The 25581-nt window shown below is 45.9% G+C and overlaps 1 protein-coding gene across 1 annotated transcript in view; it reads right to left on the bottom strand.

The window, feature by feature from the left end:
- GRIN2C (glutamate ionotropic receptor NMDA type subunit 2C) overlaps positions 1-25581 on the bottom strand; it is a 1474164-nt gene that overhangs the window by 147933 nt on the left and 1300650 nt on the right. Inside the window, exon 12 of the mRNA XM_068262140.1 lies at positions 8771-9003. Within this exon, the coding sequence (XP_068118241.1) occupies positions 8771-9003 (233 nt within the window). The remainder of the gene's footprint in view (positions 1-8770; positions 9004-25581) is intronic.

The raw sequence follows: 25581 nt of genomic DNA, 5'->3' as shown, positions 1-25581 counted from the left end.
AAGAAATTATCAAAATGGGTGGATGAAAAAATCAAGGGCCTAGTGTCATCCCTTCCATCCTTTGTGCAGGACTCAACGGATGTCCTGCGCCTGCTGGATGGCCTTGAAATTGACGCCGATGACCTCCTTGTGGGAATCGACGTGGAGAGTCTCTAAACGTCGATTCCCCGCGGGGAGGTTCTGGGAGCTTTGGAACTCTTCTTAGGTGACACCAGCCCGAATACCCCCGTACATAATGACTTTGTGGTGAGAGCAATGCAATATATCCTGGAACACAACTGTTTCCTATTTGGTGACACCCACTATAGGCAGGTGCGCGGTACGTCGATGGGAGCGGCGTGCGCACCTGCCTATGCCTGTCTACATTTGGGCAGGTGGGAAAGGTGTGACGATTATCCAAGAAGCGATTTCGAGAGGTTTGTTCGGCTGTGGCTTCGTTTTATTGATGATGTGCTGGTGGTGTGGAGGGGGAGCTAGACTGAATTGGAGGTGTTTATGGATCAACTAAATTTGAATCAGAGGAACATCCGTCTCACTTATACGCATAGTAAAAGCGAGATTTCATTTCTCAATTTGCGTATTACGAAGAGTGATGAAGGGTTGCGAACTACTACGTTTCGAAAACCCACTGCAGGGAACACCCTCCTCCACGCCACCAGCCACCATCCGCGACATCTAAAGAAAGGAATTCCGACAGGAAAGTTCCTGCGAATTCACAGGAACTGTTCGAGAGAATCGGACTTTTGTGTTGAAGCGAGGTCGATGTACAATAGATTTCGCGATCGAGGGTACCAACATGAGACGTTGTGTTCCAGTGCTGAGAGGGCATTGCGGACCACCCGCAATAACCTGTTACATGGAGAATGGGTAAACAGCAGGAAACAAGGAAATGAATGTGGCCAAATTAGATATGCCTCCCCATTCAATTCAAATTGGCACAAGATCTAAGAAGTATTGTCACGACATTGGTCGGTGCTGACGATCGACTCCCAGATTGGGCCGATTGTCGGGAATTATCCACGGATGGTGGCACGATGAGCGCCCAGTCTGAGAGATCACTTGGTACACTCAGATTTGGCCCCTAAGCAAACATGGTTACAGAACAGAGTGCCGAATGGAATGCACAAATGTGGTGATTGTTCTGTATGTTGTTATGTGGATGTATGTAAGACCTTCAGGGCACCCCGACAAGAGAAAGAATGGGAGATTCGCAGTTTTATAAACTGTAATTCTGAATGAATTGTGTACGTTGTCCAATGTCCATGCCCATTACTCTATGTGGGGATGACCACGAGAAAACTTAAAACTCGCATAGGTGAGCACATTAGCAACATAAACTGTGGAGCAAAACCAAGTGGCGAGTATCACAGTGCATTGGCAGAACACTTCTGTGTGCAGCATGATGGGTCCACTAAGGGATTCCGATTTAGAGGAATATATAGACTCAATAAGAACAGGAGGGGAGGAGATAAGGAGAGAGTACTACTACAGCAAGAATGCAGGTGGATATACCTGCTGGACTCTCTAACCCCTAACGGTTTAAATCAGGAGCTGGACTATTCATCATTCCTTTAAAAATATAAGTAAGAAGAGGAAGAATCAAAATGAGAGTGGGAGATGGGATATCAAGGAGAGTGAGGGGAGGAAAGAGGACACCTAATAATCCCTCAGCTTGTTGTAAAAGTAAAATTTGTTCCTTACCATGAGCCAAACAAAACAATGTTGAGATGACAGCCTGCAGTAGCGAACAGGACATGGGACATGTGAAGAAGAAGCGGTGTGTGGGGACCAGCTGACTGGTGAGGCGAGGTTACTCACAGCTCTGATGGTGTGGAATGTAGTACTGGAAACGATGGAAAGCTGTGGTGGCTGAAAGGGAGGCGGGTCCGCGGCCCATGGGGAAGTGTGTCTTTGTTAACATAGCAACAGGGGCGGACTAGGCAAGCCCCACCCTCAGGAAGCTGGTGCTGTATAAATAATATCCATGACCACCTGTCACTCATCCTGACGAAGCTCGCGGTGGGCAGGCGCAACGCGTCGATGGGCGGGGTCACATTACGTAATGTGTGAGCGACTCACTTCCGGCTGACAAAGTTGTGTGGACCCAAGCTGCTGAACCGCTGCTCCCCGCTGTAGCCTTAGCGTGGTAGAGCGAGGCAGTGGAAGACATCGCCAGGCAATCGTGCTACAGACCTGGATGGGGAAGCAACCATCACGCTGTCCTCTGATTGGTGAGATCTGCTGGTCTGAAAAAACGTTGCTGGTGTTTATGCATGCCCTTGATGTCAGCAAAGGAGTTGCTGTGTTTGGGACTCTAACTAACTGTCAGCTGTTATCACGTATGGTCTAAGGAAGACTCTTAATACTCTCCTCCCCTCCCCACTCTGAAGAAAATCCGGAGTATGTGGTACCGGTACCAGTGTGGGTGAGGTATGGGTGGTGTGTGTTGGGCCATGTGTGAGGAGCGCTCCACAGGTGGTTTTTTAGTGTTTTTAGGTAATAGGATCTGTTTTGCAGCTTTTTTGATAACTGAATAAAGGTTTATATTAATTGGGTAATTCCCTGAGCAGTTGCTTTATTTTGAAAATCGAATGAAACCTTTGGCCAGGTTGTCAGAGATATATTCTTGCATAGCAAGTTTTTCGGGCCCTGACAGATTATACAGATGACCCCTAGGGGGCATACAACCTGATCTTAGATCTATGGGGCAATCAAAGCTTCGATGGGGTGGAAGCTTGTCTGCAGCCCGGGGACAGAATACATCAGCGAAATCGGAATACTGACTAGGTAGAACCCTCCACCTGGACTTCAGTAGCGCATACGGTGAGTTTCCCCAAACAGTGTTGCTGACAGAAAGAGGACCAACTCAGCAATTGTCTGGAACTCCAGTCAATCCGAGGGGAATGTTTCTGAAGCCGTGGCATACCAAGAATCACCGATGAGGTTGCCATTCTGTGAACAAGAAACTGTATTTGTTCACTATGGAGAACCCCAATCTGACATAATACAGAAGTCTGCGAGAGAGATCGTTTTCCCTGCAGTGGTGAATTGTCCACTGACTGCAGTAACAACAAGCTGATGACTCAATGCTTGGAGAGGAAGACCGAGCTGAACTGCAAAATCATAGTCCATAAAGTTGGCTGCTGAGCCTGAGTCTATGAATGCCTGCGTATCCTGGACTTGATCTCCCCAAGTAATAGTACATGGAAGGAGTAATCTATAATCTCCCAATGGGACAGCTGAATCGCCTACCGTGGTGCCACCAACCACAAGGGAGCGATATAAGGTATCCGTCCCCTTAAGACAATCTGAAACCATATGATCTGTCTCCAGAGTCGGGGAACAGGACCTCGAACAAGATCCTATCTCTCTCAGACTTGGGAAACTCGAAGTGTTCTGGGAGCCCCGAGTCATCCTGGGAAAGCGAAGGAATTACCATAGCTTCCCTGATGACCTTGCCCCGAGTCTGTCTCTGATGTCGAGCTCGACGGTCAATCTTTACAGCCAGAGATATGGCCTCGTCAATGGACCTAGGTTCAGGATGACCTAACATCAAATCGACCACTGAGTCAGATAATCCCGTTAAAAAGCAATCAAGTAAAGCATGCTGCCCCCATCTGGCCATCACTGCCCACCTTCTAAACTCTGCTGCATACATCTCAACAGTGTTTTGGCCTTGTCTAAGGGTCTTAAAGAGGGGTTTCAGCACAAAATTAGTCACACAGCGCCCCCTGATGGTCTGTTTGTGAAAATCATTCTATTTCTCATGTAAAAGGGGGTATCAGCTACTGATTGGGATAAAGTTCAATTCTTGGTTGGAGTTTCTCTTTAAGCTTCCTCTCTGAGGTTATCGCTAAATCGGGATCATCGTATATAACTGCCATTGCTTTAAAGAAATCCTGCACAGACGCCAAAGCCTCATGGTTATCTCGGAGACTATAGGCCCATGACTGCGAGTCTCCTGATAATAAAGTCTTTATTAAAACGACCCTCTGGCTTTCTGACCCTGATGCCGTAGGACATAATTCAAAATATGAAAGGCACCGATTTTTAAAATTCTGAAAATCGGCCCTATGCCCAGAAAATCTCTCCGGGAGAGGCAGTCTGGGTTGCAGAACAAGAGGGGATGACACTGGTGTAGTATGTGTTGGAATGTGTTGTAGAGCCTCAGATAGCTGGGAAATCTGCTGACTGCTAATCGTGAGAGACAAACGATCAACAGTCTTCCACATGACTAGCCAGTGTATCCATGGTATTTCTGGTCTGCTGTTCTGTAACGATTGGGTGTTGCAACTCAGACGTCTGATTATTAGGTGATCTGCAGTATCACCAATAATACAGACACTATACCTGATTATATGGTGATCTGCAGAATCACCAATAATGCAAGTATAGCTAGCAACGATACTGTGTAAATAGTGCTTGGTGCAACAGTAAGTAATGGTAAGATAGACCTTGCTGGAAGGCCTATCAGGAACTGTAACTGAATAGTTTGACAGGACCTTACCAGAGGAGCTGGTAAGGTACTAACAGTACAGGAAATAATGTATTTAACAAAACCTCACCAGAGGAGCTGGTGGGTATATAACAAAGAGCACCTCACCAGTGGCAAGGGCCCACTGGTGAGAAGAGAAGTCAGACAGGCAAGGTTCGGCAACAGAGAGGCAAGTACAGTACAGAAACGTGAGGCAGAAGAGTAGTGAGTAATCAGGCAGAGGTTCAGCAACTAAGTCAGATAGGCAGAAGTACAGAATCGATTAGCGAATGCAAGGTCAGAGTATAGCCAGAATCATACACAGGTAATCAGCAATAATAATATACAATAGTCCTAGTCTTGTGTGAAATCCCTGGTTTCCTACCAGATCAAAGCACACCGGATACTAGTCTAAGGTCTGAGCGCTAACACAAAGTATTCACGACAGCAGACAGGTTGCAAAATGAAAAACGAAGGCTTAAAGAGGAACTGTAACATAAAAAGATCCCCTGGGGGGTACTCACCTCGGGTGGGGGAAGCCTCCGGATCCTAATGAGGCTTCCCACGCCGTCCTCCATCCGTCAGGGGTCTCGCTGCAGCCCTCCGTGGAGTCCGGGCAGCGGTGACGTCAATATTTACCTTCCTGGCTCCTGCGCAGGCGCTCTGACGGCTGTCGGCTCCGAACTACACGGAAATACCCGATCGCCGTCGGGTCCGCTCTACTGCGCAGGCGCAAGTTTCCTGCGCCTGCGCAGTAGAGCGGACCCGAATGAGATCGGGTATTTCCGTGTAGTTCGGAATGGAAAGCCGCCACAGCGCCCCCGCTGGAGCCAGCAAAGGTAAATATTGAAATGACAGTCGGCACAGTCGCCGGCTGTTCAGAGGGCTGCGGAGAGACCCCCGTGGGACAGAGGACGGCGTGGGAAGCCTCATTAGGATCCGGAGGCTTCCCCCACCCGAGGTGAGTACCCCCCAGGGGATCTTTTGAATGTTACAGAGTCTCTTTAAGAAGCAGAGGAAAGCTCTTAGCCACGCCCACCACGTAATCAGCCAATCTGCGCGGCGAGAGTCACTTCTGACGTCAGCCGACCGGCAGGTCAGTTGACGAACCTTCTCCCAGCATAAAGGTCTTGTCTCCGCGCGCGCCCGCGAGAGACAGTGATCCTAAGAGCAAATGACAGTACCGTTCCCGGCGTGCTAGATGCCGACGGAACAGATGAGGCCTGGGAACAGGGAACAAAGGCGGCTGCTGGTATACCCTGCATGTCCGCAGCTGCCAGTAAGAGTGATTAAGATGTGGAATGCATTGCCACAGGAAGTCGTTATGGCAAACTGTATACCTGCATTTAAAGGGGGCTTAGATGCTTTCCTTGCGTTGAAAGACATCCATGGCTACAATTACTAGGTAATACCTAATAATGTTGATCAAGGGATTTTATCTGATTGCCATCCGGAGTCGGGAAGGAATTTTTCCCTTTTGGGGCTAATTGGACCATGCCTTGTCCCTGTTTTTTCGCCTTCCTCTGGATCAACAGGGATATGTGAGGGAGCAGGCTGGAGGTATGTTTTTTTCAACCAAAATAACTATGTAACTATGTAACTAAGTTAGCAGATGTTACACCTATCTATCACAACCAATCAAGAAAATCCAAATTTTGTTTTGACAAAAATGCAATCGGACGACTATTTTCATAATCGTTCATAATCGATTGTGCCCATCATCTGAGATTATTTTTAACCAATCCAGAATCAGAATTTCTGATCGCTCGAACAATTTTTCACTAGAAATTGGACAGTTAGTGGCCACCTTAAGAGGCAGAGGCTCAGCAGGACAGCCAGGAAATGTGCATTGTTTAAAAGGAAATAAATATGGCAGCCTCTGTATCCCTGTCAGTTGTCTTTTAAAAAGTCTGTGACAAGCCACTCCCAATTTTAGGCCACACCCACAAGTCGGTATTTTTTTACCCTAAAGGTGGCAACTCTAGCTTTAAACCAGTTTTGTTTGGGAATGCCTTGGATGTTAATATTTATTAAATTTTATGCTTATATCTGGTCTAATTTCTAATCTATTTGAAAAGTTTATAGTTTATACCTGTCTTGTCTTATGCATTGCTTGGTCTGCAGTTCAAAGTCCTTGTGTTTTCATGTGGCTCTAGTATAGCCACACATTATACGTGAATGTTCATAAACCATGGCAGTCTGCGGACAAACTAAAGGGACACTGGCCTCGATTCATCAACACTTAGCAAATTTGTTAACAACAGTTTGGTAAAATACCGAATTTGTTAACTTAATTTCAGGATTCATCAAAGTTATCTACAGCAGTTAGCGAACATTCTTTAACGATTCGGTAACGATTCGCTAAAACGAAAGAAAGTGCAATTCATGAAAAAGAAAGTGGGCGTGGTTTAGCGTTACATTTAGGATTAGTTATCTCCTTCACTGCTCTGTCGTTATTCCTGTCAGATCATTGCTGACAGAGAAGATGGAGCCATTTGAAGTGGTTATGTATCAGCTGAGAGTGATTCAAAGGCGCAGAAGGGCAAGAATAAGGTCTGCAACCATATAAATTTGTAAGAGAATAGATTTATTTGCTATAACACGACATCTGCATTTCTCTTGAATCATCTTGTAAGAGAACACAGGCAGTGCCAGGGTTAACTAATTTTGCTAGCTGCACTATAATTTTTTAGAAAAGGCTCCTATCAAATTGTGGGATTGTCCCAACCACTTCCAGAATCCTGGTCCAGGTGTTAAGCCCTATTCAGAATGTTGCTACGTAGTGCTCAAAGGACTGCCTTTTACCCACAATTCCATGGGAATCTTATGGCCTTGTGTTAAATTACCGCTGTAAAATGGAAATATCGACACGTTACCGAATGTTTACCGAATTGTTATCGAATTCACACCGAATGAGGAAAAACCTTGATGAATACAACTAGAAATCGCTAAATTTCGAATTTGGTAATTTAACAAACTGGAAAAAGTTATCTCAAAGACAATGATGAATCGAGGCCACTGTGATTCTAGTCAGATATATCCTTCCTCGATAAAATAAGAGTACCGGTAGCTCAAAATGATAGTGCCCAGGGCACCACAGGAGCAGGGGCACCAAAGCAGCAGGCTAAACTGGTGCAGCATTTGCAAGTTTGCAAATGCTGCAATGCAGGTACTCATTGCATTGTGGCAGCGGCTATGGACTTGGTCAGCATTGGAGACGGAAAGGAAGAGGAAGCTTCTGCACTGGAGACAAGCAGAGAAATGAGTGACACTGATGGTTGCTGCGATGTGAAGGTGAGCTGGCTACCTATACTGAAAGGTGAAGGGGTGGGAAAAAGATGGATTAAGGGAGTCATCTGGCTACCTATACTAGAGGGAAAGGGGGGAGGAGTCATCTAACTACATATACTAGAGGGAAGGGGTCATCTGGCTACCTATACTTGAGGGAAAGGGGGGAGGAGTCATCTGGCTACCTATACTGGGGTGATCAAAAGGCTACTTATACTAGAGGGAAGAGGGAGGGGTCATCTCAATACCTATACTGAAGGGGGGCGGCTGGTGACAGTGGTCTAGGACGGTAAAGAGTACAAATCTGGCCCTGATAGTGCCATCATTGTCAGCAATAGGCCAAGTGATTGTTTGGACATTTTGCACTGAACAAACACTGTTGTAAATAGTACAGACCATTGCTAGCTTGTGTAGTCTGCACTGGCATTGTTAAAAGACATACATATTTTGGGTAACTATGACAAAACTAAGCCAACCTAGTTTTTGGCATACATTAGTGATTAATCATATTCTTAAGAGGATGATGGCAGTAGGAAAATGTCCATAATGGTCTATTGAATATGTTAGTATTGACTAGTCTAACTGACAGAATTTTCATGGCTGTGAAGTGGTTGTTGCTCCACTTGAGATTGTAAGGATGTGGAAGTGACCGGCGGAAACCCATACAAACATGGGGAAGCATACAGACTCCAGGCATACACACAGTATCCTGGTGCAGATTCAAGCGCTGCAAGGGGAAAGTTTCCACTATATTCCCCATATCTGGGCACCACTGGCTCTAGATATTAAGATAAAAAGCAGGTATAGATTTAGGTTTACTGTGTATAGTACAGCATATTAATTACTTTTGTGACATAATGTCAGACATACTTTAAGTGAGATCATTTTAACTAAAAAGCTCAAATACATAAGCAACTATACCTATTTAAGTTACAGAATATAAATATATAATTATACAGTATTCAAAAATAGTACATATATATTGTTTTTATGTTATATTGTTCTTACCCGGCTTATTCCCAGGAGAGTCTGCTCCACACAAGGTCTCCGTACACAGTGCCTCATCCTCCAGTACACAAGGTGTTCCCATGAGAAGACTAAAAGACTTAAGCCCATGGCAACCAACAGCATGTAAAATACTCCAGCCATGTTGTCAATGTCTAGTTTACTGCTTACTGCTTCATTCTTTTCATTCTGACATATGCCAGACAACCAGACTGTCTCCAGCCTCTGAGTTTCACCTGAGATGAAATAGTTACACATTCAATATAAACAGATAGGTATTTAGTTCTAAACACTTAAGGTGGCCACACACCATACAATTAAAATAAAATTTTAAAAAATTATATGGCGTGTGGCCACCTTTAGAATGTCAATTTCTGGACTCTGCTCCATGCAACTTTGTTAATGAGCCTGATGCAAGAAAACGACGGTATATTTTGTCATGTGCAGACAGCGCACAGTAATTTTACTGGTTTTAAGTTGAGATGGCCCGAACCTCCGATTTTCGGTTCACGAACCAAATTCGGTTAGCGCGAACTTTCACGAACCGCAATAGACTTCAATGGGTATGCGAACTTTGAAAACTAGAAACATTTATGCTGGCCACAAAGGTGATGGAAAAGATATTTCAAGGGGTCTAACACCTGGAGGGGGGCATGGCGGAGTGGGATAGATGCCAAAAGTCCCGGGGAAAAATCTGGATTTGACGCAAAGCAGTGTTTTAAGGGCAGAAATTAGGCATTGAATGCTAAATTGCAGGCCTAAAGTGCTTTCAAACATCTTGCATGTGTATACATCAATCAGGGAGTGTAATTAGAGTACTGCTTCACACTGACACACCAAACTCACTGTGTAACGCACCGCAAACAGCTGTTTGCGTAGTGACGGCCGTGCTGGACTGGTGCGCACCATGGCGATAGCGGTTTTCAAGCTCATATGGTCGCCGGGCTGTGGTAGCTCAATAACAGAACAAAAGTGACTGTCCAGCTGATCACATTTGGTCTGTCCACAATGAAGCAATGACCTTATTATCTTCTTGTATGTAGGTAGGCATAGGTAGGTGCCCCAGTATAGGTAGGTAGGCATATGTAGGTGTCCCAGTATAGGTAGATAGGCATAGGTAGGTGCCCCAGTAGTTAGCTAGGCAAAGGTAGGAGTCCCAGTATAGGTAGGTAGGCATAGGTAGGAGTCCCAGTATAGGTAGGTAGGTATAGGTAGGTGTCCCAGTATAGGTAGATAGGCATAGGTAGGTGCCCCAGTAGTTAGCTAGGCAAAGGTAGGAGTCCCAGTATAGGTAGGTAGGCATAGGTAGGTGTCCAAGTATAGGTAGATAGGCATAGGTAGGTGCCCCAGTAGTTAGCTAGGCAAAGGTAGGAGTCCCAGTATAGGTAGGTAGGCATAGGTAGGAGTCCCAGTATAGGGAGGTAGGCATAGGTAGGTGTCCCAGTATAGGTAGATAAGCCTAGGTAGGTGCCCCAGTAGTTCGCTAGGCATAGGTAGGAGTCCCAGTATAGGTAAATAGGCATAGGTAGGTGCCCCAGTAGTTAGCTAGGCAAAGGTAGGAGTCCCAGTATAGGTAGGTAGGCATAGGTATGTGTCCCAGTATAGGTAGATAGGCATAGGTAGGAGTCCCAGTATAGTTAGGTAGGCATAGGTAGGAGTCCCAGTATAGGTAGGTAGGCATAGGTAGATGTCCCAGTATAGGTAAATAGGCATAGGTAGGTGCCCCAGTAGTTAGCTAGGGAAAGGTAGGAGTCCCAGTATAGGTAGGTAGGCATAGGTAGGAGTCCCAGTATAGGTAGGTAGGCATAGGTAGGAGTCCCAGTATAGGTAGGTAGGCATAGGTAGGTGTCCCAGTATAGGTAGATAGGCATAGGTAGGTGCCTCAGTAGTTAGCTAGGCATAGGTAGGAGTTCCAGTATCGGTAGATAGGCATAGGTAGGTGTCCCAGTAGTTAGCTAGGCATAGGTAGGAGTCCCAGTATAGGTAGGTAGGCATAGGTAGGTGTCCCAGTATAGGTAGATAGGCATAAGTATGTGCCCCAGTAGTTAGCTAGGCATAGGTAGGAGTCCCAGTATAGGTAGGTAGGCATAGGTAGGTGCCCTAGAATAGGTAGGTAGGCATAGGTAGGTGCCCTAGTATAGGTAGGTAGGTAGGCATCAGTAGGTGTCCCCGTATAGGTAAATAGGTGTCCCAGTAGTTAGGTAGGCATAGGTAGGAGACCCAGTATAGGTAGGTAGGCATAGGTAGGTGCCCTAGTATAGGTAGGTAGGCATAGGTAGGTGCCCTAGTATAGGTAGGTAGGTAGGTATAGGTAGGTGTCCCCATATAGGTAAGTAGGTGCCCCAGTAGTTAGGTAGGCATAGGTAGGTGTCCCAGTATAGATAGTTAGGCAGGGCCTGGCTGGCACATTAATAGCAATTACCAAGGTCCAGCTGCAACAGATAGGGCTGTATAATGCAGTGTCAGTGGGCAACACACAAAAAAAAAACACATCAGGAGAACATTAGCTCTCAAAAAAGCTGTTGAGGGGTGCTATTTTAGCAATACCAATCAGCCAGCTAACAAACCTACAAGAGCCTAACTAATCTTTCCCTATGAGAGTCTGCCAGCAGCTGTCCCTTCACTAATTAATGCAGGCACACGAGTGAGTGTAATGACCAGCGCTGCCTGCCTTTTCTAAGGGGGGGGGAGTGGCTCCAGGAGAGAGTGTAGCCTAATTGGCTATAATGTGCCTGCTGACTGTGATGTAGAGGGTCAAAGTTGACCCTAATGGTGCACTATGGGGGCGAACCGAAGTTCCGGAAAAGCTCGCGTTCCATGGCGAACGCGAACTACCGGAAGTTCACCTGGAACTGTTCGCCGGCGAACCGTTCGGGCCATCTCTAGTTTTAAGGCCAGGGAAGCAGCACCCTTTATACTGTTAGCACCACGCGCGTTAATGGGGTACTGCAAGAGTTGCTGTGGTAATGTGCCATAATGCATGCCTCCATAGTAACATGTGTGTTACCCCGGTAATGTGTGCACTAACTGCACACAGTAAATTTACCGGCCTTTTGTGCATAAGGCCTGATGAGAACAGTCAATACTCATTGATCATATTAAGATGTGTGAGAAACAAGTCATGTTATAATGGGTGCTAAGTAGTATTAGGTAGCAAGTTAAAGTGAGTGCAAAGTAGTATTGGGTGTGAGGTGGTAGTGCAAGTGTGCAGTAGGTGCCATGCAAGCACTACTGGGTGCCAAGTAACAGTGGGAGCTAAGCAGTAGTGGATGCAAAACTGCAGTTGGTGCTAGTAGTACTGTAACCTAAATTAATGTTCAGCGCTGTGTAATATGTTGGCGCTTTATAAATACAATAAATAATAATAATATGCCAAGTTGCAGTAGATGCTAAGCAGTATTGCGTGTCATGTTGCAATGTGGGTGCTAAACAGTACTGGGTGCCATGTGGCAGCTAAACAGTACTGAAGGTCCTGTGAGTAAACAGTACTTGGTTGCCATGTGTGGTGAGATGGATACTGGGTGACATGTGCAGGTCATGGGTAGGTACTGGGTGCCATGTGGATGCTTAGTGGTACTTAGTGACACATGTAAGAACTGGGTGCATCTCATAGGGGGATAACCCAATGCTCCATCCACTGTTTTCTTGCGGTGCAGGGGCTTCCTCTGCTTATGATTAGATCTGTTGCGAACATCAGATTTTGGGTTTGCAGATACCGAACTCGAACTTCCGCAAAAGTTCTCGTGAACTGGCCAAACCGCCATAGACTTTAATGGGCAGGCAAATTTAGAGACCTACAGGGACTCTCTCTGGCCACAAAAGCAGGGGCGTAGCTAGGTGGGGGCGGGGTAGGACATGTGCCCCCGGGCGCTGACTCCCCAAGGGCGCCAGCCAGCCGCACGTTGTCTTTTTTTTTACCTCCCCTCTGCCGCCTCTGCCTTGCAGTTCCTGTGTGTGCATGGCCGGAAGAGGACTGCGCATTGCCAAGCAGAGAGTGTGTCCTGTCACCCACCGTGCAGCCCATGCAATTACCAGGCGGGCATCAGCCCTGCTCCGCGTAGCCGCTTTACGCCGCTGTATACATTTGGAGACAGAACCAATATTCAGCGACAGCAATTCAAACAGGGGGCCTTGTTGTAGCGTGCAGCAGCCAATCACTGCACCCTGCTGCATTATCTCTCCGCCCATTCTCAAGCTCCAGCTTATCGCAGAGCAGGGTGAGATGACATGACATCAGGAAATAAACAGTGCGGCCACGGAGGTCAGTTTACTTGCTTCCTTCCTTGCCCCGCACAGCCCTTGGCTGATTCTGTGACCATGCCTAATGACAGTGACACAGTACACACCGGCTGTTAGCATTTGTGTAATGCACAGCGGGTGCCCCCCCCCCCCCACCGCCGTTATGCTTTGCTCCTAATCTGCTTGGAAAGGCAGCAGAAAAGAAGGCAGAACAGAGGAATCCATGTGCAGAGTTGAAAGTGCAGTACAGGAGAGCCAGGGACACAGATGCAGCACCTGGGACAGTCAGTGAGTCTCTCTGTACATAGTCTGTAACTCTCTATGTGTCACCTATTGATCTCCAGCTGCTTTGAGGTCTGATGTGGTGTAGGCTTAGCTCTGCCACTATTGATGTTCCCACTATCAGCTGCTACCATCAACTATTTCTTCCCTATCACCATCTCACACTGTTCTGCCTTACCACTATCACTGCACTAATCTGTGGGTCTGTTAAAGGGAGGATGAGTGGCAACAGCTAGGGAGGCATGAGAGGAGGAAAGGAAGAAGTCCCCCCCTCCCCCCAGCAACTGGGCAGCACGGTGGCGTAGTGGTTAGCGCTCTCGCATTGTAGTACTGGGTCCCTGGTTTGAATCCCAGCCAGGGCACCATCTGCATGGAGTTTGTATGCTCTTACCAGGTCTGTATGGGTTTCCCCTGGGCACTCCTGTTTCCTCCCACATCCCAAAAGCCTACAGAGAAGTTAATTGGCTTCCCCTTAAATTGGCCCTAGACTAGGATACATACACTACACGATACATACATAGACATGTGACTATGGTAGGGACTAGATTGTGAGCCCGTCTGAGGGAAAGTTAACTGACAGGACCATATACTCTGTACAGCGCTGTGGAAATAAAAATCTAAGGGGGCCAGAGCACTTACTGCTGCTGACACACTTCCTGCTTGTCTTTGTCTTCATTATAACTCTTCAGTGTCCCAGAAGTTTACTAGGCTGTGAACAAGTGCATCTGAACTGGGCATGCACTAGTTCCGAACATTGCATGCCCCGTGACAAAGCATTTGTGCACATCTTCTTTCTTTCATGCACAAGTGCTTCCTTTTCTGGGTATGCCTGGTACAAGACTCGTGCATGCCCAGTTCAGATGTTCCTGTGCACGGCCACAGTCACTCCCTACAGAGTGTATCCGATTGATGGGCCAGTTGTGTATTAAAGGGAACAGGAGGGACCCCGTTGAAGTCAACAAGCAGCATGAAGAGTTTCAGTAGTATGTGAATTTGTTAATTTAGTTAAATTAATTTTTAATTTTTAGTTTCACTTCAGGAGTTCTTTAAGCATACAAGCAAGCTGGTGTTACCTTGTGGAAGACCCTCACAAAACAAAATGTCTCATTAATTGATTAAATGCAGTGTTCTCCCCAGGCTCTTTTAGCCGGGTGCTCCACCCGGCTAGTTTTTCTGAGCACCCGGCTGTCATCGGCTCACCACCTCCTATGCTGTAAGCATAGTTGCTCACAGAAGCACTGGCCCTGCATTCTTTAATTTCGCCCCACCCGGCTACTTTTTCATGCCACCCGGCTGGAAATAAATTCTGGGGAGAACACTGAAATGAGGACAACGGTCTTTGCTTTTGGGGAAATTGATCATTGTGTGTTTGTGTGAGTGGTGGTGGTAGGGGAGGGGGGGAGGGTGGTGGAGAAGTAGCTAACAATGGGCCTAGGGTGATGAAAGATACAAAACCGGCCCTGCGTGTGTGACGTTACTGCTGCTGCGCAGTGTGCATAGTGGTGGAACACACGCAGAGCCAGCCAACCAGCGCCATTTAGGCAGCGCACAAGTGTTGTAGGCTGCAACCTGGCTGGCTGCTGTTCAATTTCTGCCTCAGACTGCCTGGCTATTGCGGAACCCTCATTCCCAGACACACCAGCCCCCTCCCCCCACACACATACTCACCCACCCCCATTCACTGCTGACCAAGGTCTCCAGCCCACCATACCACCAGGCAGGCCTGAGGCCTCTAGCAGGGGACCCCACTAGTCCTAAGCCCAGAAAACACCACCTCCATGCCTGAGCCAGAGGCCTCCAGTCACCAGACCCGACCCACCAGACTATAGTCAAGTTGCTGACTGTCCTTGGAGGAGCTCACAGTCTAATCCCTACCATATTTTATGTATTTATATAGCACTGACATCCTCTGGAGCACTTTACAAAGTACATAGTCATGTCACAGACTGTCCTCAGAGGAGCGCACAATCTAATCCTGCCATAGTCTAATGTACTACCTTTTTATTATAAATATTATGCATTTACTGACACGTTTTGCAGCACTTCAGGAATTACCCTAGTAATGTCAGAGTTTTCTCAGAGGAGCTTGCACTCTAATCGTACCAAACTCCTAGTCTAATGTCCTCCAATATCATTATTATGTATTTATATAGCACCAACATCTTCTTCAGCACTTTACGGAGTACCCAGTAATGTATGTTTAAAGGAGAAGGATCTTCATCCAACAGCTTGCTTGGCAGGTCTGCTTACACTATTGCTAACTTGCTGTACATTTGGCTCCACCCATGACCATGCCCACATTCGATTGTGTGGCCACTCCCTCTTTTTGGTTTAGCGCACAGGTTTCTCCTTAGAGGGCGCATAAATAGTCCTTGTCCCCGGGCGCTGAAAGCCCTAGCTACGCCTCTGCACAAAAGTGATGGAAAAGTTGTTTCCGGGGGTCCAAAACCTGGACTGTGGCATGCCAGAGGGGGATCCATGCCAAAAGTCCCACCAAAAATTACAAAGTTGACACAAAGTCGGGTTTTAATCCCTAAAGTGCAGACATAACAGTACATCTCTACAATTGAGGAATAAAGGGCTGCTTTTAAATGTCCAGAGTATTATTGTAAGGATTATGCCACTTCACACTGACAAACCAAACGCTGCATTTACCGAGATTGAGCGCTAACAGTTCTATAAGGCCCTTAGTGGTGGAGTGCTGCATGTGCACTAAACTGAACAGACCAGCCTGGTGTGTAGCAGAGGCCAGGATGGAATGTTAATAATGGAACTTTATGATGGTACCAAGCAGACAACGTGGAGTAGGAGGTGCCCAGGATTGCTTCAATACATGTAATGTATACCACTCTTTATATATAACTATAAGTTAGTAGTAGAAATAAATAAAACTGGTCCTATCTTAAAGAGTTTAAACAATTAATTTGTTTATTTGGCACTTTTGTTAACCACTTGAGGACCACAGTCTTTTCGCCCCTTAAGTACCAGAGCCTTTTTTGCCATTCAGACCACTGCAGCTTTCACGGTTTATTGTTCGGTCATACAACCTACTATCTAAATGAATTTTCCCTCTTTTTCTTGTCACGAATACAGCTTTCTTTTGGTGCTATTTGATTACTGCTGCAATTTTTAGTTTTTATTATATTCATCAAAAAGACATGAATTTTGTCAAAAAAAAGATTTTTTTAACTTTATGTGATAAAGTTTGTCAAATAAAGTAAAATTTGTGTATACATTTTTGTCCAAATGTATTGTGCTACATGTCTTTGATTAAAAAAAAAACATTCAGTATATATTTATTGGTTTGGATAAAAGTTATAGCGTTTACAAACTATGGTGCAAAAAGTGAATTTTCCCATTTTGAAGCATCTCTGACTTTTCTGAGCACCTGTCATGTTTCATGAGGTGCTAACATTCCAGGATAGTATAAATACCCCCATATGACCACATTTTGGAAAGAAGACATCCCAAAGTATTCACTGAGAGGCATGGTGATTCATAGAAGATTTTATTTTTTGTCACAAGTTAGTGGAAAATGACACTGAGACAAAAAAAAAAAAGTTTCCATTTCTGCTAACTTGTGACAAAAAAAAAAAAATGAAATCTGCCACGGACTCACCATGCCCCTCTCTGAATACCTTAAAGTGTCTACTTTCCAAATTGGGGTCATTTGTGGGGTGTGTTTACTGTCCTGGCATTTTGGGGGGTGCTAAATTGTAAGCACCCCTGTAAAGCCTAAAGGTGCTCATTGGACTTTGGGCCCCTTAGCGCAGTTAGGCTGCAAAAAAGTGCCACACATGTGGTATTGCTGGGTGGGAGAAATATCTTTTTACACACAGTTGTCCATTTACATAGAGAATTCTCCCACCCAGCATGGATATGTGTAAAAATACACCCCAAAACACATTATACTACTTCTCCTGAGTACAGCGATACCACATGTGTGGTACTTTTTTGCACCCTAACTGCGCTAAGGGGCCCAAAGTCCAATGAGTACCTTTAGGATCTCACCAGTCATTTTGAGACATTTGGCTTCAAGACTACGCCTCACAGTTTAGGGCCCCTAAAATGCCAGGGCAGTTTAGGAACCCCACAAGTGACCCCATTTTAGAAAGACAACACCACAAGGTATTTTGTTAGGAGTATGGTGAGTTCATAGAAGTTTTTTTTTTTGTCACAAGTTAGCGGAAATTGACACTTTGTGAAAAAAAAAACAATAAAAATCAATTTCTGCTAACTTGTGACAAAAAATAAAATCTTCTATGAACTCAACATACTCCTAACGGAATACCTTGGAATTTCTTATTTCTAAAATGGGGTCACTTATGGGGTTCCTATACTGCCCTGGCATTTTAGGGGCCCTAAACCATGAGGAGTAGTCTTAAAACCAAATGTCTCAAAATTACCTGTGAAATCCTAAAGGTACTGTGATGATCGCTGCTGCAGCAGCTGTTGCTGGAAGTAGTAGTGCTGCAGCTCAGGCAGTTCTGATCTATTTCCATGCAAACTGCATAGCTTTGTCTGTCTTTCCCTGCTGTCAGCTTGTGACTGATTATCATTCACCTGTGTGGGAATCTGCATGTCTGCTCCCATTGGATGACCTCAGTATAAAGATCTGCTTCCTGCAGGGTTTCCTTGGGTTTGCATAGCTTCAGTTAAGCCTGTCTTGCTGTCGCTTTAGCCCCCGATCGTGTTTCTTGTTATAATGATACTTTGCTGGTTTTGCATCATATATTGGTTCATTGCCCATATATATGCATATCAGCACGTTTATTATTTTCCTTGTATTTGTGTTACGTTGATACATCAGTGTCGCTGATGTATACGTACACGAACTGTTTATATCCTGTGTGCAGTTAGTCAGCTTTCCAGCACGTTTTGGTAGGTTGCGCATACCGTGACCACCCGTGCTGAGGTAGTTACCCTGCTCCTGGTTACCGTTTGTGGATTGCGTTCATCTCTGCGAAGAGATAACGAATCCTTCTGAATCCTGTTCTGTTACTGTTTGTGGATTGCGTTCATCTCTGCGAAGAGATAACGAATCCTTCTGAATCCTGTTCTGTTACCGTTTGTGGATTGCGTTCATCTCTGCGAAGAGATAGCGAATCCTTCTGAGTCCTGTTCCCTGTATTACTCCATTCCTAGTCAGCGTTCCTGCTTATGTCATATATCGGTTCATTGCCGATATATACATATGTTAGTCAGACGTTACAAATAGTTTCATTGATAGCTGTAATTGTAATACGCTAGGAAAACATACTTGTTGTATATTTATCTGTGTTACGTTCATCTATCTTAATCCTGCTGTTCCCTGACTGTCCTGTCCTGTCTTTGTGAGGCACGCCATCGCCGCAGCGCATTGGCTGCCTCATTCCAGTCTGTCTGGTTTTGGACGCTTGCTGTCGCTAAGTAGCCGCTTTCTAGCAAGCGTTCATTCTGTCTACCTGTCCTGATCTCCTCAGTTCTGGTTTGTGCGCTCAGCGCTACTTTGCGCTGAGACGTTATAACGAAAGCATTGTTTGTGGCTGTCAGATCTGCACCGGCTCTGTGCGCCACAATCTCCTATTGGAGTCAGTCCTCCCCTCCACTATACTAGGGATAGCCTGTTTCCTGGTGCTAGTGTGTGTACCTCCTCCACGCCAGCTCATGCGTTGCATGCTGACTGTGGAGAATACACCACCAAGCCTTACATTATGCAAACCCCATTACCAATCCCTATTGTGGGGGGAATTTCCAGAAATTATGACACTGTTTGTCAGGGGTCCTGCTCCTTTAAAAAATTTGAAAAGCTTGGTCCTGAAGTTACAGACAAATTTATATCAGAATTGGTTAAAGTTCTGGCCAATCCCGACTTTCGGGCTTCTGCAATTTCTACCTGGTCTGATTGGATCGTTTGTGCTCTTTTTAAGGGCAAACTTTTTGATTGGGCAATCGATGTCTTAGATCACACTCAGTTTAGACAAAGTCCTTTGCAATTTATAGCTTTTGTAATTCACAATTGGTTGCGCATAGATCCATTGCCTTTTCCTCTTAATGAACTCCTGGCAGCAGGCCAATCAGCTGCTCCTTCAATTGCTTGCAAGAATGAGCAGCAAGCAGAAAGTGTTACTGATAATTTTCCTGCAGCTTTGAATAAATCATCAAAAACCGCAAGGTCAAAGGCAAAACGCAAACGTTCTAAAAAACGTGTCCAATCTGCAGAGTCGTTATCCTTAGCGACTGAGACCTATAATGAGATTCTGCCATTAACAGATAATGAAATGCAATTGTCTTTCAGGGGAGTTAAATGGACTTATGAAACTACTAATGAACTTTCATCACTGGCTAGGGAAAATAAAGATTTTTGTTTAAAAGAATTATCTGAGTATGATTATGAGGAGATATTACAGAGTATTGAACAAATCAACTTATTTGTGAAGCAAGGAAAGTTTGCATACACTACAGTTAAACACTTGCTACAGGTATTAGAGATTCTTAAGAATAAGGAATCTGCCAATCACCTGCTAATTAACCCAATCTATGTCCCTGCCACAATCATATCTGCAAACTGTGATCTGCCTGTTAAGTATGCTTGGAATCCTCCATTTGAGAAAGGAGAGATGGAAGCTCTGGTCAATGAATGGAAGAATGATTCAAGTTCATTTTGTCAATTTTACAGTGCAAAAAGTGAATTAGTATTGAATGCATGCATTAAGTCTGCCTATAACCTAATAAAAACTGGTGTGTGTGGGTATGACTTTGTGGCTCCATTGATCGATGTGTGGAAAATGATTTTGGATGATTTTTATGCGATTCAATCAGTTGATACCAGGGAAGACACACTGTCAATTGGAGACTGTCCCACTTCTCCAGTTACTGAGTCCCTGCCATGTCTTGTGAATGTTCCTGTAACTCCACCCTGTACCATGGATAACTCAGTGTTACTTCCCAGTAAAACAGAAGCCACTGATACTTTCTTAACTTTGCCCTGCACTAATTTCTCAGCAGAGAATCCAGAGGTCCTGCTGACTTCTGAGTCCAGCCTAGCCAGTACTCATGAGTCTTTGTTCAGTGAAACAGACACCAGAAAAATCTTGCCTGTCTCTGCAAACACTTCTGCAGAAATTACCCGTGTTAATAAAGTTCAACTCCTGTCTGATCCAGCAGATGCCAATAGATGCACTACATCAGTTTCCGAGTCCCAGCAATCCTGTCCAGAAATCTCAGAACCCCAGCATCTGAATTTTCCAATTTTACAATTGAATGGTGATTCAGATGCGCAAACATTGTGTCTTGATCTTCCTGTTTCTACACCTCGCTCTAGTTTCGTGAAAAGCTCAGAGCATCTGCTCTGTGAACCTGAAATCGCAGAATTATTACCTTGTTCAGAAAATGTTCCAATAAATTTGCCCTGTACCATGAATTGTGCAGTAGATCTCTCCAATGAAACTCAGGTCACAGAATCATTATGCTGTCCAGCAGGTGCTTCCATGGTTTTGCCCTGCAATATGGACTGTTCAGTGATCCTGTCCAGTGAAGCTGTGGTCGCAGAGTCTTATGCTTCACCCAGTACTTTGGATATTTCAAACCCTCTAGCAGAAGGGTCTGAGGCACTGCTTACCTCAGTTGGTGTTGCAGTAATATTCACTTGTCTAGCAGCTGTTTTGGAATTACAGTCTGCTCTAATAAAACTTGGTGAATTTCTGCCCAGCAAAGCAGAAGCCATTGAAATATTGTCCTCGTCAGCAATTGTGTTAGATACCTTGCCCTGTACACAGTCTGATTTAACCAATGTTGAGTCCCTCTCCAGTGTTGTAACAGCCGAGGAACTCCAGCCCTGTCCTCTGAATGTTTCAGAAGTCTTGCCCTGTAACATGGATAATTCTGATTCTCTGGTCAAAATAATAGAAATCTCAGAATTTCAGTCCGGTCTGATGAGTGTTCCTGAAACCCAGCCCTGTATCCTGAAAGATTCTGGTTCTCTGGCCGCTGTGGCAGAGGTTCCAGAGTCCCCTTCCTGTCCAGGGAATTCCTCAGTTTTGCCTAGTCCAGTGGGGGCTGCTGCAATACTGACTTGTTCTGCAGCGCCTCATGAGCTCCAATCCAGTGTATTAAATGAGTCTCTGTCCAGTCCAGAGGTAGTTGTGGAGTCCCTATCTGGTTCAGTGCATACATCAGAAGATTTGTCCTGTCTTGTTAGTGCCCCTGAATCTGATTTGTTACTGACTTTGCTGGAATCAGCGACATCTAAGTCTGATCCAGCATTCTCGTGTAAAAGTCCAGTAGTTGCGAAGTTTAGTCATGATGATTTTTTTTTGGCCAGTCCTGGTTTTGGTCCTGTCTTGGCTGACCCTGAGGCTCACAGTTCCTTGACATGCCCAGAGGTTTCTCTTGTGCCGGTGTGCCCAGATGTTCTTTGTGTGCCAGAATGCCCAAGTGTGTCTAAGGTGTTAGCGTGCTCTGATGCTTCCTTAGTGGGAACACGTTCTGATGTTGCCAGTCTGCCTGCATGCCCAGAGATGGTTCTGGTCCCTGAAAGCCCTGATATTGATGTTTGTCCTTGTGGCCCTGACTCGGGAATTGCCCTAGGTTCCATAGGGGTTCTTGATAGTTCTCCATGTGAGCCTAAGGGGCATTCTGACCTATGGGGATCTCTTTGGAGCTTCAAGGTGTTCTGGGAGGTCTCTGAGAAAACTTGTCCTGGTGCCTTGGACTGGTTCAACAGTGGGTTTTGTGTTGGTAAAGACAGTACCGGTGGGCATTGCAAAGGCTTTGGCGTTTCTGAACGGTTCCTGGAAGGCGGTGGGTATCACTCAGGGAATTTCGGAGGGCTTTCTTCTAGAAATCATGGTTCTGATGGGTGTCACATTGGGGCTTGTAGTACTGATGGGCATGGTTCTGTAGGTTCTGGTTCTGATGGGTCCAGTCTTGTGGGGACTGATTCTGGAATTCGGTCTTGCCGGGCTGTCCCGGTCATCATGAATTATCAGTCGGACTGTTTTGTTGGGAATTTCAGTTTTGAAAAGCGTCTGGAATCCGCTTTTAAGGGCGGGGGTACTGTGATGATCGCTGCTGCAGCAGCTGTTGCTGGAAGTAGTAGTGCTGCAGCTCAGGCAGTTCTGATCTATTTCCATGCAAACTGCATAGCTTTGTCTGTCTTTCCCTGCTGTCAGCTTGTGACTGATTATCATTCACCTGTGTGGGAATCTGCATGTCTGCTCCCATTGGATGACCTCAGTATAAAGATCTGCTTCCTGCAGGGTTTCCTTGGGTTTGCATAGCTTCAGTTAAGCCTGTCTTGCTGTCGCTTTAGCCCCCGATCGTGTTTCTTGTTATAATGATACTTTGCTGGTTTTGCATCATATATTGGTTCATTGCCCATATATATGCATATCAGCACGTTTATTATTTTCCTTGTATTTGTGTTACGTTGATACATCAGTGTCGCTGATGTATACGTACACGAACTGTTTATATCCTGTGTGCAGTTAGTCAGCTTTCCAGCACGTTTTGGTAGGTTGCGCGTACCGTGACCACCCGTGCTGAGGTAGTTACCCTGCTCCTGGTTACCGTTTGTGGATTGCGTTCATCTCTGCGAAGAGATAATGAATCCTTCTGAATCCTGTTCTGTTACTGTTTGTGGATTGCGTTCATCTCTGCGAAGAGATAACGAATCCTTCTGAATCCTGTTCTGTTACCGTTTGTGGATTGCGTTCATCTCTGCGAAGAGATAGCGAATCCTTCTGAGTCCTGTTCCCTGTATTACTCCATTCCTAGTCAGCGTTCCTGCTTATGTCATATATCGGTTCATTGCCGATATATACATATGTTAGTCAGACGTTACAAACAGTTTCATTGATAGCTGTAATTGTAATACGCTAGGAAAACATACTTATTGTATATTTATCTGTGTTACGTTCATCTATCTTAATCCTGCTGTTCCCTGACTGTCCTGTCCTGTCTTTGTGAGGCACGCCATCGCCGCAGCGCATTGGCTGCCTCATTCCAGTCTGTCTGGTTTTGGACGCTTGCTGTCGCTAAGTAGCCGCTTGCTAGCAAGCGTTCATTCTGTCTACCTGTCCTGATCTCCTCAGTTCTGGTTTGTGCGCTCAGCGCTACTTTGCGCTGAGACGTTATAACGAAAGCATTGTTTGTGGCTGTCAGATCTGCACCGGCTCTGTGCGCCACAATCTCCTATTGGAGTCAGTCCTCCCCTCCACTATACTAGGGATAGCCTGTTTCCTGGTGCTAGTGTGTGTACCTCCTCCACGCCAGCTCATGCGTTGCATGCTGACTGTGGAGAATACACCACCAAGCCTTACAGGTACTCATTGGACTTTGGGCCCCTTAGCGCAGTTAGGGTGGGAGAAATATCTCTGTAAATGACAATTTTTTGATTTTTTTTACACAATTGTCCATTTACAGAGATATTTTTCCCACCCAGCATGGGTATGTGTAAAAATACACCCCAAAACACATTATACTACTTCTCCTGAGTACGGCAATACTACATGTGTGGCACTTTTTTGCACCCTAACTATGCTAAGGGGCCCAACTTCCTATGAGTACCTTTAGGATTTCACAGGTAATTTTGAGGCATTTGGTTTCAAGACTACTCCTCAAGGTTTAGGGCCCCTAAAATGCCAGGGCAGTATAGGAACCCCACAAGTGACCCCATTTTAGAAAGAAGACACTCCAAGGTATGCCGTTATTAGTATGGTGAGTTCATAGAAGATTTTATTTTTTGTCACAAGTTAGCGGAAATTGATTTTTATTGTTTTTAGGTTATTGACAGGTGATTACAGGGGAGGATAGATGTATACAGTACATAGGGGGGAGGTCTGGGGGGTCTAAGGGTGTTCTGAGGGTGTGGGCGGGTGATTGGGTGCCCTAGGGGCAGATAGGGGTCTGATCTGATAGGTAGCAATGACAGGTGGTGACAGGGGGTGATTGATGGGTGATCAGTGGGTAATTAGATGGCAGAACAGATGTAAACTATGCACTTTGGAAGTGATCTGAGGGTGGGTCTGCGGGCAATCTGAGGGTGCGGGCGGGTGATCAGATGCCCGTAAGTGGCAGGTTAGGGTCTGATCTGATGGGTGGCAGTGACAGGGGGTGATTGACGGGTGATTGACAGGTGATTGACGGGTGATTGACGGGTGATTGACAGGTGATTACAGGAAAAGATGTATACAGTACACGGGGGGGGGTCTGGGGAGGATCTGAGAGTGTGTGGGCGGGGGGGTGATCAGGAGCCCCAGGGGGCAGTGTTAGTGACAGGGGGTGATTGATGGGTGATTGACAGGTGATTGATGGGTGATTGACAGGTGATTGGTGGGGAGAATAGATGTATACAGTACACAGGGGGGAGGGGGGGTCTGCGGAGGATCTGAGTGTGTGTGTGTGTGTGTGTGTGTGGGGGGGGGGTGATCAGGAGCCCCCAGGGGGCAGTTTAGAACCTAACAGAAAAAATAGTGTTGACAGATAGTGACAGGGAGTGATTGATGGGTGATTAGGGGAGTGATTGGGTGTAAACAGGGGTCTGAGGGGTGGGCAGGGGGGGGGTCTGAGGGGTGCTGTGGGCAATCAGAGGGAAGGGGGGGCAGATCAGGGGTGCTCATCAGGACTCTCGAATTCAAATGTACCCGATTATTCGGGTAGATTTTCATGGTTGCCGAAGTCGAAGCCGAAGCCCAATGCCGCACTCGAATTCGGCCGGATGACGCGGTGATCACGAGGTTCGGCTTCGGTATCCGGGATGACGTCATTGGGCCAATCAGAAGTCCTCCAGCCGAGGCCCTAGCAACCCTAGCAACCAATCAGAGGAGGGGAGCCTGGCCCTCCCCTCCTCTATATAGGGCGGCGGCCATGTTGCGGAGCCCATCCTTGCTGTGTGACTGAGCATACTGAGAGTATCTCCAGTGCTGCTGTGTGTCTGAGCAAGTGCTTCTTGTGCTAAACCTAGCGTCTTGCTTCCTAAACACCTACTGAACACTTCTATTATTCTCATTTATAGTTAGCTAGTAATTTGATTGTTTTTAGTCAGCTAGTTTATACTGTATACTGTGCTAGGCTAGTGTTAGGTCTGTGTGCAGGCTAGGCATGCTAGCCTAGGTAGCCTTAGCCTACTACTAGCTTAGGTACAGGGGCGTAGCAATAGGGGGTGCAGAGGTAGCGACCGCATCGGGGCCCTTGGGCCAGAGGGGCCCCGAGGCGCCCTCCCACAACTACAGTATTAGCTCCCTATTGGTACTGTGCTCATAATTATCACTTCTATAGATACTTTTAATATTGGTTATCATTAACAAACTGTT

Source organism: Hyperolius riggenbachi, chromosome 12 (assembly GCF_040937935.1).
Source record: "Hyperolius riggenbachi isolate aHypRig1 chromosome 12, aHypRig1.pri, whole genome shotgun sequence".
In the NCBI taxonomy this organism is placed as follows: Eukaryota; Metazoa; Chordata; class Amphibia; order Anura; family Hyperoliidae; genus Hyperolius; species Hyperolius riggenbachi.
This window is presented reverse-complemented; position numbering and strand designations above follow the sequence as displayed.